The sequence below is a fragment of the Colletes latitarsis genome, chromosome 6, assembly GCF_051014445.1.
Source record: "Colletes latitarsis isolate SP2378_abdomen chromosome 6, iyColLati1, whole genome shotgun sequence".
NCBI lineage: Eukaryota > Metazoa > Arthropoda > Insecta > Hymenoptera > Colletidae > Colletes > Colletes latitarsis.
The window spans coordinates 3,700,143-3,713,914 of NC_135139.1; the positions used below are offsets into that span (position 1 = coordinate 3,700,143).

The 13,772-nt window shown below is 37.2% G+C and overlaps 1 protein-coding gene across 3 annotated transcripts; it reads left to right on the plus strand.

Annotated features, from left to right (window-relative positions):
• Window positions 1-7,808: 7,808 nt before the first annotated feature.
• Window positions 7,809-12,918, plus strand: LOC143342657 (BTB/POZ domain-containing protein 1). 3 transcript variants are annotated; one of them, XM_076766772.1, is made up of 8 exons: window positions 7,840-7,900; window positions 8,014-8,087; window positions 8,207-8,901; window positions 9,993-10,679; window positions 10,747-10,906; window positions 10,978-11,141; window positions 12,103-12,337; window positions 12,406-12,918. In XM_076766772.1, the coding sequence occupies exons 3-8, from the start codon at window positions 8,630-8,632 to the stop codon at window positions 12,565-12,567; spliced, it is 1,680 nt and encodes a 559-aa protein (XP_076622887.1). In that variant the 5' UTR covers window positions 7,840-7,900; window positions 8,014-8,087; window positions 8,207-8,629; the 3' UTR covers window positions 12,568-12,918. The 3 variants fall into 3 exon arrangements, with proteins under 3 accessions (XP_076622886.1, XP_076622888.1, XP_076622887.1); XM_076766771.1 differs by having other exon boundaries at window positions 7,809-8,415; window positions 8,486-8,901; XM_076766773.1 differs by having other exon boundaries at window positions 7,809-8,036.
• The last annotated feature ends 854 nt before the right edge of the window (window positions 12,919-13,772 follow it).

A 13,772-nucleotide genomic window follows, 5' to 3' on the forward strand; every position in this document is an offset into this window, starting at 1 on the left:
CCCCTGAAGGGTGCGCAGGTAACCATGATAGGTATCTTCACTGCTTATATCAATCGGATTATTGGACGACATACGAGCTAAACGGGCAAACACTAATTCGTGTGGGGTATACCATGTCCCCTCGTGCACGCTTGTATTGTATGAAAAAGAAGCCATTGGAAGCCATTTATCCCAATTCCTATGTTTATCCATAAAATGTTTTAAAAAAAATATTCCTTCAGCACATGATGTGACCTTTCTATAGAACCGTTCGATTGTGGATGAAATGCCGCAGTTTTAATATGTGAAATTTTAAATTTCTTTGTTATTACCTGCATTAATTTACTTAGAAAATTTGCGCCTCGATCGGTCATATTGCCTTTGGGCATCCAAATATACAAATAAAATGATTGACCATTGCATCTGCGATATTTACTGCAGTTGCTTGTTTTAGAGGAATGGCCAAGGAATATTTTGTTAAAAGATCTTGGATAGTAAAAATATACGAATTTCCAGAAGGGATTATTGGAAAGGGTCCCACAACATCCATCGAAATTTTGTCAAATGCCAGACCAGGAGTATCCGTTAATATCATTGGTTGTCTAATTTTACATCGTGTTAATTTCTTTATTTGGCAATTAGCACAATTCTGAATGAAAATCTGAATCTCGTTTTTCTTGTTTGGCCAATAAAATTTCTCCCGAATCCTATTATACGTTTTATTCACTCCTTTATGTCCCCCAAATGCTGACGCGTGATTTTACGTGATTATATCCGCTCGTTTGTCTGCCGTCGGAATCTGTACTGAACCGTGACAAATTGTTATCTTACAACCGCAGTCTTCAAAAATTGATACTAACGCGTCTTTAATCTCATACCAAGATACTTCGTCAAATGAAATTTTTGCTATCGAAATTGTTTCTAACTGTAATTCCGTTACCACGTCCAATAACGATCGTAATGCTTCCAATAATATTTCTTTATCTATTGCTTGAATTAACCGTTCCTTTATAGGCAACGCTATGTAATATTTTGAACTTTTAATTGTTGGTTTTGCTCGTCCTAAAATCGCGTCGTGTATTTTCCGCAATTTACCTTCTCTTGCTAATTCGAGAGACCCCTCGTCCACAGGTTCCCCTTTTAATGTTACGAAATATGCTAAATTATCAATTCTCATTGTTAACATGTCCCGTGTATCTGTCATTTTGGGATTTATTACTCTATAGGGCTCTATTACCGGGTTACATATTTCTTCGTCTGTGTCCGTATCCGTGTCCGTCTCAGATTCCGCCGATATCTCGTCTACGTTCCTGTCCTTATTTACGATTTTGTTTCCGTTCGCGGTCTCGCAATTAAGATTAGCTTGTAGAGGCAATGTTTGAATCACCGGATTGCGCGAAAGAGTATCTGCATTTTGATTAGACTTCCCCTCTTTGTACATGATTTCATATTCATATTCGGCGAGTTTCAACCTCCATCGAACGAGTCTAGACGTCGGGTCTTTTACTGAAGTCATCCAAATTAAAGGTTTATGATCAGTTATGAGTGTGAACTTACGCCCATAAATGTATGATCTAAAATAATGCGTTGAATATACTATCGCCAAACATTTCTTTTCAATAGTTGAGTAATTTAGTTCGGCTCCTGTTAATAATCGCGATGTATACGCTATTGGTAAATCTCTTCCCGGTCGACCCTGGCTCAATATGCCTCCAATAGCGAAATCCGATGCGTCCGTTGTTATATTGAATGGTTTACTAAAATCGGGATATTGCAGAATCGGTTCGGAACATAACGTATTTCTTAGCTCACGAAAAGCACTTTCCTGGCTTTCCGTCCATCGAAATATATTTTCTTTTTTTAATAAATTTGTTAATGGTTTCGCTATTCTTGAAAAATTCGGTATGAACCGCCGATAATACCCCGCTAAACCAAGAAACTGCTTAACGTTCTTCGGGCTTTTGGGACGCGGAAAATCTTTTACCGCCGATAACTTTTTCGGGTCCGGTTTTACTCCACCTTCGCCAATGATGTGGCCGAAATACGCAACTTCCTTATGAAGAAATTCGCATTTGTCAGGTTGCAGCTGAAATCCTGCTTGGCGCAGTCTTTTACATAATTTACGGAATTTAATTTTGTGCTCATGGAGCGAACTAGCATACAAAACAATATCGTCTAAATACACAAACAATTCACTCCCCTGCAGCCCGGCTAGCACAGAATCCATTAATCGCTGAAAAGTTGTTGGATGACCAACACGACCACTCCGTCACATTGCAAACATTACTCATCCAAACATCCTAATCACGATTCCTAAACCTTACTCATCCTGAACCTCGTACCCTTCCTGAGTCACACTCTCCCTTGACCATCGTCCCTACCTCTGCCTATTTCTAGCAATGGCATTTAAACGCCTGCAAAACCGAAAAACACCTCAGAAAGAGTTTAGTATTCAGTCGACCTAACATCTGTACAAGTTCTCTTATTAAATAAAGTGTTGTAAAATTCATTGGAATCCAACAAAGTAGCCGGCGCATTACGGAGACCAAACGGCATTCGTTTAAATTCATAATGTCCGTACGGTGTGGAAAACGCCGTTTTCGGTGTGTCAGCGGGGTCCATTTCAATCTGATGAAACCCGCTGGCAAGATCAAACATACTAAAATACTTTGCGCTTCCTAACTGATCCAATATTTCCGTAATATTGGGCAGAGGATACGCATCTGGAATCGATTTTTCGTTCAGCGCTCGGTAATCGATAACCATGCGCCAACGTTTGTTTCCCGCTGAATCGGGTTTTTTGGGGACAACCCATAAGGGGGAGTTATAAGGTGAATTTGAAGGTTTAATTACTTCATTTTCCAATAATTCTTTAACTTGCTTATCTATTTCCTCCTTATGAATTGGCGGGTACCTATATTGTTTGACGTGTAGCGGTATATCGTCTGTTGTTGGAATTCTATGCTTCACGTGAGACGTCGGTGTTAGCTTATCGCGCGGTGAATAAAATAAATCACTGCTTTCACATATCAACTCGTCAACGGAAACCCGCTCCTCAATATTCAAGTGCTCCAAACGCAACAACTTCCTAATTTCATTAGCCCTATCGCTACTCGGCGAAGCGGCTGTGTCATATATCTTACTCGCTCCATGATCGCTACCTAATAATTCATTATTCGGCCTAACACGGACCCTATCATGCGACTTCCCTATTTTATTAATTTTACGCGTTTTACTACGTGATTCATTTATTTTATATATTTCACACGCTTCAATATTTACGTCGGTCGCTTCACTACGCGATTCCTCTATTTTATTTATTTCATCATATTCATTTATTTCACACGCTTCAACACTCATTTCATCATATTCATTTACGATCGTCAACGTATCATTTTCCGGCGCTTGTATTTCCTCGAAATCTAATAATTCTACCGCAGGCGTCTTAAATCGCACTATCTTTTCCGTCGTGTTATGTACCCTTATCGCCGCACGGCCATCACAATTAGTAACCAGTGCATCTCCCAAAAATATCCCCGGTTCAATCGCGACCTTTTCCACGATTCCCTCCTTAACGCCATCTATTTCATTTTTCACCTTAATAGTTATTGTCTTAACGGTCCTCGCGGGAACCTCCGTCACTTCGGGTAACGCGAACGGAAGCATTTTCCCCCTCCACAATAACTTTTGTTCCGAGTATAAAATATCGACGCCCATGTTCCAAAATTCCAACCCGAGAAGCCCGTCCGCTTGAATTGGAAACTCCGAAGCAACTACATGCAATTTGATTACCTCCGACAATACCCGAATATTTGTGGTACCCATCGTGGCTACCGTACCCTCGGTTATTCCTTTAATGTTTATTATTTCATCCGTATTTACCAACGTGTCTAAATCCAACGCAGAAAATTTTATTAAATTTACTTCAGACCCGGTATCCAACATGAACCTAGTGGCTGCCTTTAACTGGGATGGATTTAACTCTACCGCGGTCATGGGTGTTCGTGTGTTCAAATCAATTACTGTGACTCGTGGCTCGGATCGGGATTCACAGCTGTTTCCATCATACGGACCGATTTCTGCGCTGGGCCTCGAGCCTTCCCGGATGGTCCGGGCTTCACAGGGAGGCCGCGTTCGTTTCCCGCGCCCCGATTTGCATTATTCTTCTTCCGATAACAGTCGCGGCCCTCGTGCCCTAGCCCCCGGCAATAACTGCAAACAGACGGCGGCCTGCGGTCATACCCGCGACGTTGATCATTAACATTAGAATCCCTGTAGGTCTTTTGTCGTGGCCTATCCCGCCGTTCATCGAATGCATCACGATTCCGCGGCATGTTATTATTAAAATTCCGATCCGCGCGTTCCCACGGAACGTTATCTCGCTGCGGCGCGCCGAAGCGCGACGCTTCCCATTGCCCAGTGTATCGCCTGTTGTTTATATTTTCGGGTGGTCCGTCATCCCTATCGCGATAACTGCCACCGACCTCCCACTAGACGAATGGGTTTCCCTTGTCCGGACCCAACGAGATGGGTCCAGTTGGGAATCCGACCATTCAATAAGGGAATGTGCATTCCAAGTGTCGCCAAGATGGATAACCATCTTGGCGATAGACCCTCTAAACAATACGCCGATTTTCCGAGCGTCCCCTTTTTCCAAAATTCCTAGTGTTGCCAAGATGGCTCCTCCTGATAACAGATTTCCCAAACACCCCCTTTCTCAGAATTCCTTGGCTGCTCTCCTACTCTACCTCCCACCCCTTCAGGAGGCCTAAGTTAAATACCGGACCCAAACAGGGAGACGGGCAGTCTTGTACACCAGACCACAGGGTCACATTGTCATCCCGGACATACATGGTAAACTTATACCAGTTTGTACGAAAATTCTAATAAACGATCCAATAAATGTAATCGGAGTTACCTCGACGACACACGGAACGTTATCTCGCTGCGGCGCGCCGTAGCGCGACGCTTCCCATTGCCCAGCGTATCGCCTGTTGTTTATATTTTCGGGCGGTTCGTCATCCCGTCTATCCCTATCGCGGCCCGGCATTAATAACTGCCCGTTAACGTCTGTCTTCGCCCAACAGTTTGAGGCGATATGATTCGTTCGATTGCAACGAAAACAATTTGGGCTCGGCTTGTTTACTAAATTTTCCTGAGAGTGTTTGCTTTTGTTACGCTCCGCTTTATCACGCTCATACTCGGTGAAAACCACCATGGCTTTGCTGAAAACTTCTCCCAGATTCTTGAACACCCCCTGATTCATGCGTCCCCTAACTTCGGGTATCAGGCCGCCGATGAAAGACCGTATCGTTAAATCATTTATCTCGTCAATAGAATTTTGCGTCCCCTGCTGAACTCGATCGCAATCTAAAATTGCGGCCTTCAAATCCTTTACATGCCCTATGTATTCGATAATATGCTCTTTTGCAAATTGACTCATACTTGCTAACTCCTCGCGATAATGACCTATTGTTTTTAAAGGATCAAAGACCTCCCTTAACCGATCCGTCAGCTGCAATACCGTAGAACACGGCTGATCCTCTACGGCGAGGTACGCCTGCCCTTCTAAACGATTTTTCATTAACCTGACTAACGCTGGTTCCAATTGCGGTGATAACACGTCCCGCGCCCTTCTACAGGCTCGCATAAATTGCAACACCGGAACATTCCTTCCGTTAAAACGCGGAATCGACTCCACCGCCTCGCGGAGAGAGTAATTCACCGCGGTCTGACTTTCACCACCATTATAAAAAAAATTCTGAGCATTTTCGCTCCCTGGCTCCGGGTACTCGCGACGCTGGCCCCCGCCCGCGTTCGCACCCCCCGTGCCGTCATAACCCAAATTCGGCTGCTGACTACCATCAGCGGCCTGTGCACGAACCGATCCCTGCGATTCATCCGATACCTGCGTCTTATCCGCCAATTCGCATTCTCTTTTCCTTAACTGCGCCTCTAATTCGCGCACCCTATCCTCTTTTTCCCGAAGCTCCCTCGCCTTCGCTTTTAAATCCGCCCGCACACTACTCATCTGCTCCTCCGTTACCCTTAGACGCTCCTCCGTTTCACGATTCTTACGATCTTTTTTTAGTAGCGACTCCTGGAGTTCCAGCAATTCGCTCTCCGTGGCCGCGGTTTTGCTACGTGTCATTGCCATTTTTGACGATCCTTATATCTACCGTTACAATTCAACGCTATCGTAACTTTCTAGAAGCCCTTTTAACGCGAAATCCCCCAACGCGGTGAATCCCTTAACTCAAGATTCTTCGACAAAAATAACGAAAATAACGAAAATCCCACCGCTGTCACCAATTTGTTACGTCGGATCCCCATCGGTATTAGCAAAAAAGAGATTTCCCTAGGCTTACCCGGTCACCTTTCTCCCCCAGCGCTGACGTCACGGTTTGCCTCTAGAAATGTTGACAAATCGGGATACCTGGGCGGCGGCGTAACGGCCTGCGGCTAAGCGGCGTTGTGGGTTGATGGTGGGAGGTTTAATCTTCGGTGGCTAAATTCAAACAGCGGACTTGAAGGAGGTAGATTCAGGGAACGGAATAAACCACTCGCGGCTAAATTCAACACTGTACTTTATTGTTTATAACAAGAAATAGAAGCCCTTGCACGGCTCCAGTGTGTAACAGGTTATATTAAGTATAAAACCGATCTTTTCTATTTATTAACCGAACCATACAATAATTACGTTCACTCGTTCCGTTCCAACTCTCACTCTTCCTTTCTCTAACTTCCTGGAGGCCGACGGCCCCTTTTATTACTTTTAGACAAACGGGGTGGGAGCCCTTCCCGGTGGTCCGAATTCCTTGCGATAATCGGCAATCCCGATATCCCTGGCTCCGACTTCGCGTCTGGAAGCGCTCCCATATTCCCGTTTACCTATACCACATGCAGATATCATTCAGTTACTTATCGATCGGCCTCAGCTAACAGCTCGCTCCGAAGGTATAAAATTCTCATATTCCCCGGGTTACCTTACACCGAATACAGATAACATTCTTTCACTCATCGATCGGGCTCGGCTAACAACTCGCTTCGAAAATACCTACTTCACTATATATCCCCTAATCCTATGCATATTCAATTCATAACGTAAATTAATCATTCCCCAGAGCTTTCCATAAAACCGAAATGAATATGAACATATCAACCAATACATAACCTGAATTAAATACTCATAGCTTTTCATAAAACCGAAAGGAACATGAACATATCAACTAATACATAACCTGAATTGAATATCCATAGCTTTTCATCAAATCAACATGAATCTGAACATATCACCTAATACCCAAGCTGAATTAAATATCCCGGTCTCCGCGATCCGACTACCTACTATCTAGCAACTTACTATACAAAATATGGGGAGAAAGGAGTCAGGGTGGGGGAGATGTACGCCGTGCGGACGTTACAAAATCACCAAAGTATAAGACCATTAAAATTTGATTTACCCCGCAATATGTGTTATTTTCTTATACATATTTAATCTTTAATACTCTTTACTTTTTTGTTACTTAATATTATTTACTTTTACTTATTATTATATTATTAAACGATATTTAATTACTTAAAACTCTATTAACGCTACTGTTATGTGTAAATTTATATTTTTTGAAGATATAATAATTACATTTTTGCAGTGGTTTTAATAAAGTTATAAATAATGCATATGTGCACGAAAAGGAAATTGATGTAGATTTAGGTTCCCCCTCCCCCCCTTTCATATAGTTCTTGATGGCAAGCACATGCAGCGCTGTACAGTGCTACAATTGAACCCCGGTAGATACCTATCTATAATTATCTATGGTTCTATACATTGTCATCGTACGGATCGTATCTAATCGTACTTTGTCTGCATTAAGATGGTTATGAAAAATATATAGTAAATTGTAATCGTTTAAAAAATTAGGTGAAGTAATGTAATTGTTTTAAGTTGTGTTTTTTTCACATAAAAATTAAAAACAACATTCAAACTTAATTTTAATTTTATCAATCCTATAAAAGTCTCTAATCGCTTTTTAGTACCTGTAGCATACCCTATAAATGTAAGTGGGAACCAGAATTACAAGTCATAAATTCTTAAAATAACTACAAAAGTATCAACTTAAAACTTCCGCTTCTGCTAACTCTTATAATAAATATAGACCAAACTTATTGTTTAGTATTATGAGAAAAATTTACGAATGGCTTAATCACGAAAGAAATTCATTTCAAGTTCACTCGTCAAATCGTGTGTATTTTACAAAGGAAAGTGCATTGTGAATTATCTTCGACAATCGAGTCCATGTGCGTGAATATAGTATCGTAATAGCCACATACAATCTAGTCTTTGTGGACAGAAGCAATTTATTTTAGAGCACATTCTAATTAGGTGCCAGTCGTGGAGACACGTGTTTATAGTGCTTGGCACCTGTCAGTGAACAGGTGAAGAAATGCTTTTATACAACGACGTTCATACTTTTCACCAGTGAATTGTAATATCAAAATGTTGTAGTCTTGATGTTCGCGCGTGGAAAACGCTGATCACAACAAAGCGGGCGAACTTATGAGAACGTTCGTGCCGCTTTTTCTAATACGATAGCTTTAATTAGTTGAGACGAAGCAGTACATTGAGAAATATTACGTTTCATGCGTGAAAATGTCCTCTGAGGCTTCCTTAATAGATGTGCCAAATGCTGTGTCGAGACTGCATAATTTACGCTTAAGTCAGGAGGATGGCGATGAATCCCAACAAAATATGAATCTTATTGCATCTGAGAATTCATCTCCAGAACCCATAAGGAATGCCCAACCCATAGGTAATGTTACTCTTTCACGTGTCAGACGTGCACTTAATTTTGTTTGTGATGAGGATCAACCAACTTCATCTATGGCTAGAAATGGAGAATCTTCGTTCTCAAATGGGGATGAGTAAGTATTTTAGTATAATGTATGTTATATACTGTATAGCTGTTTAAATAAGCCTGAATTTAAGGGGGGGTCTCATGTGAATGATAGAAAATTAAACCATATTTTTCATTTTTATTTAAGGAAATGATACATCTGACGTTATGATTCATTTTCATAGTTTATTTAGCTATCCTTTGGGAATACAAAATAATTTTTTTATTAATTTTTATTAACTTTTAATGTTGTTATCACATCCACAGTAAACATGTATAAGTAAACATGTATAAGTAAACATGTGTTTAAACACTGGTATAGGTGATTGCAGCTCTCAAGATTGACTAAATGAAAAAAATCAGAAAGATTTTTATTTTGTAGGTTTACAGTTATCGCCACTACCAAAATAATTAATTTATGTTGCAAAGTGTCAAAATAGTGAAAGCTTAAAGTAAATATTGCAAAATTTCGTCGTTTCTTTCGCAACTTTTTAATAAAAAAAATATGATAAATTCATTATAACAATTTGATTTTGGTATAGGCGAGAACTATTAGTATGTCGAACAACATGTAAAAATTTCAAACCAATTGAACGTATAGTTGTTGAGATTTTATCTACACCAGTTAAGAAAGTAACGTTTTAAGAGAAACACATTTAAAGTCTGCAAGATCATACTAATCAATCCCAGCTCCATATAGAATTCCTTTCAGAATTTTGGCACCCAGATGGCACAAACGCTAGAATTTTGACTTTTACAAACAGCAGATGTCTTTTGACCCTGTTGTAAACCTTTTGAAACAGTAATGTCTGGGCTGTACAAGGTAATCACCCAAAGCAATAACTCCGGTAATTACCTCGAGGACTATGCAAAATATGTTTTGTAATCCACAATACTTGATATTTATCTCTCAAAATTTAACAGTACATTTTTAGATGTATATACTTTCAAAAAATGAAACAAAGAAAAAATTGATTTTTTTGAGGTCTCACGTAAGACTGCCCCCTTAAATTTATTACACGCATAATTCTATACAATGGTTATGCTTTATTATTTCTTTTAACTTTAATAATACCTTTCAAATAATTATATTTATATTAAGTTTAATTAATATTTTAGTAGGCCTCTGACAGATGCAGCAAATACATTGCATTTGGAAACAAGATCTCAGAATAATGTTGCTTTGGATAATATATCTACAAATAGTCAAGCAACTGTTTCATATAATTGGCAGGGTACAAAGGCCACAATGCGTGAAAGAATTGTCTTTCTTTTCAACAATGAAATATTGTCAGATGTGAGTTTCATTGTAGGAAGGGGAACTCAAAAGCAACGTATACCAGCTCATAAACTAGTCCTATCTTCTGGAAGTGCTGTTTTTGATGCAATGTTCAATGGAACACTTGCAACAACTTCTTCAGAAATAGAAGTACCTGATGTAGAACCTGTAGCTTTTTTGGCAGTACTTCTCTTTTTGTATACAGATAAGATAGAGATAGATCCTGAAAGTGTGATAATGACATTATATACAGCAAAAAAATATGCTGTATCTGCTTTAGAAAAACACTGTGTGGATTACTTGAAGAGTAACTTAACCAGTGATAATGCTTTCTTACTTCTAACGCAAGCTCGTCTTTTTGACGAACCTCAATTGGCTGCAATGTGCTTGGATACTATAGACAGATTTACTTCAGAAGCATTGAATGCAGATGGATTTACAGATATTGATATTGACACATTGAAGATTGTTTTAGAAAGAAATACTTTACGTGTTAGAGAATTTAAAATATTCCAAGCAGTCCTGAGGTATGCAAATATATGCTTAATTACCTGCATACTATGTATGTATATATTTATTTGTTATTCTGAACAGATGGTCAGAGGCAGAATGTAGTAGGCATCAATTACCAGTCACTCCAAAAAATCAACGTTTAGTTTTGGGAAGTGCTTTTTCATTAGTACGTTTTCCTTTAATGTCGAAAGAAGAGTTTACTACTGGTCCAGCACAATCTGGACTGTTGAATTATTCGGAGGTTACTATTATAACTATATAATTTAATGTTCATTATACATTGCTTTATAGTAATAAAAGAATATATTTTAGGTTCTCTCTTTGTTTTCATACTTTATAATGAATCCGAAGCCAGTTTCTGTGGTTGGATTTCAAACAATACCCCGCTGTTGTATAACTGGCAAGGAACAAACCGTATGCAGATTTCTGCATACCAAAAGTAGATGGGGTTATAATGGAACAAGTGATCGTATAAGGTAAATTTTATTATTATTAAGGGACCCTGTTAGTTTTTTCATTTTGTTATTGACAATAGAGATGTGTGGGATCCTGGATGGGACGAGAATTTCCAACATTTTCAAGATTCTTGATACTTAAAAAAACTTTGAGTATCTGAAGACTATTTCGGAATTCGTTTTGTTAAAGAGTTAAGAATTTTGATCGTGTTCCTGAAAATATATATCTCACTAGTCAGACATGTTTGTGTTAGTATTATAATATTCTGGAAATATTACAAATTTCAAAAATCCCGAAGAATATTAAGAATCTCTATACGTATTTTTGAATGGATTTTCTTGCCTCATTTTCTTTGTCTCTTTTACTGTATGTGAAAATAAGTAATATGTATTGCAAAGGATTTGTCAATTTAATTACGATGTCATGAAACTAAAAAAAAACTGTATGAAATTGTCAAAATTTTTGAGAATATCGAACATTTTCGGGATTTCGCACACCTCTAATTGTTAATTTAAACATAAATACAACAACAGATAAAGATTACTGTTTAATGTAAAGTTTATTATATTAAAAAATAAAACATGCATAAATTATTTTAAGAGTGATTGAATCAAGGACAATACTTTTTTTACTTTCAATGAAAGCTGGTCTTTTCCATAAACATCAGTTGACTGTAGTGTGATTTCCTATTATAAGTACATATATAAAGAGGCAATTTTTAGGAAATGATTATACTCTGGTTTCCGATTTGTCCATGCTTCTTTCTAAATATTTACAGATAATTAACTAAAAGTAATGCAGAGTATTTAAAGAGACTTAAGGAGAATTTCGAGACTTTTAAAATAACATCTATATGAAAAAAATAATTTGGTCAATATAAAAAATCATATAAAAATAATACTAAAAGAATGAAAAATTGTGTGGATTGTCATAATAGTATATGGTATATGCAAAAGTATTTGATTCTTCATTTGTTTTTAGATTTAGCGTTGACAGACGTATATTTCTTATCGGGTATGGAGTTTATGGTAGTATGCATGATCCAGCAATATATGAAGTATTAATAGAGTTGATACACACTGCTTCTGGAAAAGTAATTGCTACAAATTCAACAAGTTTTAGCTGTGATGGTTCAAAGTACACTTATCGCTTAATGTTCGAAGAATTAACAGAAATTCTACCAAAAACGATTTATACTGCGTCAGCAACATTTAACGTTCGTATAAAGATATTTAAATGTTTACTATGTTTTGAATGTTTAATATTATATCATAATGATTTTAGGGTCCTCATTCTCATTATGGAACTAAGGGTATAAAAACAGTTATGGCAGATAGTGGTACAGGAAATGGGAAAGTTAAGTTTGAATTTAGCATTGAAGCTGGAGATAATAATGGAACCTCTACTGATCAAGGACAAATTCCTGAGCTTATATTTTACACTTAATAACTTATGTACATAATAACGACATTCCCTTCATCAGCTTCACATTGTTTTTCAAAATTTATTATATTAAATTGAATTGTATACAAAGTTTTATATGTCACTTTCTTCGTCAATTATATATTCTATCATTATTAAGTTCAGTGCTTTACATTAAATGAACTATAAGTATATTAACTAGTCTTTCAAGTTCATGTTTATAAGTAAAATGATGGATGTTTTACATTTTAAATTTAATGGAGATTAATGAGAATGAAATTTATAGACCACAAAAGGGCCTTATTGGGAGAAGAGACTGAATTGTGCCAGTGTTGTAAAACCAAGGATAAAATAAATCACTTATTTTTCAATTAATTGGATATCTTAAATAAATCTAAAGAGAAGTTAATTTCTTCAAATTTAAATAAAATTTTGTTTCCTATTAAACCTTACGATAAACAATTAATCAAGGACTTTAACAGCAAATAAATTTTGAACAAACTGGAGAAGGTAGCTATACATGGAACAAGTTACAAATATTAATATTTATGACCGAAGACAATTTATTTTTCTATATTTGCAAACAATTATACGAGTGGTAAATTTACAAATACAGTTGTGTGAATCTTGTGTAAGAATTAATAGACTCTCATTATCATTCTTTAAAAAATCTATTTGTTTAACGTATTTTTTTGTGGAAAATATAATGATGCAATATAAAGTTGAATTTTATACTCAAAATCATTAATACTCTGTATAAAATAATAATATAATAAACTTTGAAGCTTATAAAATATATTTTCTGGAGAGTGAATAAAAAACATATATCTATGCATTGTGAAAAATTTTGGTTATTTTTGTTAAAACAACTATACATTTGACTATATACATATAGTAACTAAATAAAAGCAATATATCGTTATATTTCTAGTATTACTTAAATCTTTAAGATATGAACGTAATACTACGAAAGTGTAACATATCTTTTCATCAAAATGTTCAAATCATACAATAAATCTTTCAAGTCTGTTATTCTATGTATTGAATAACTGTGCAAACTAGTCAAACATAATTCATCTATATTTGCACAACAAAAATCTGTGTATCAGCATGCTACTTTGATTGATAGTGTGCAATTATTGTTTGTACTTTAATTGTATTATGGTACAAGAAAATGTACACATATATTAAGAAATTAAATAAACTATTTGTTCTATGAAACATTTATT

What these genes read in the sequence shown, in the direction of transcription:
- LOC143342657 (XM_076766771.1), top strand. Translation starts at nt 8,630, where the DNA reads ATGTCCTCTGAGGCTTCCTTAATAGATGTGCCAAATGCTGTGTCGAGA. An exon ending in TCGTTCTCAAATGGGGATGA is followed by an intron (nt 8,902 to 9,992) that starts GTAAGTATTTTA and finishes TTAATATTTTAG; the next exon opens with TAGGCCTCTGACAGATGCAG. An exon ending in ATATTCCAAGCAGTCCTGAG is followed by an intron (nt 10,680 to 10,746) that starts GTATGCAAATAT and finishes TATTCTGAACAG; the next exon opens with ATGGTCAGAGGCAGAATGTA.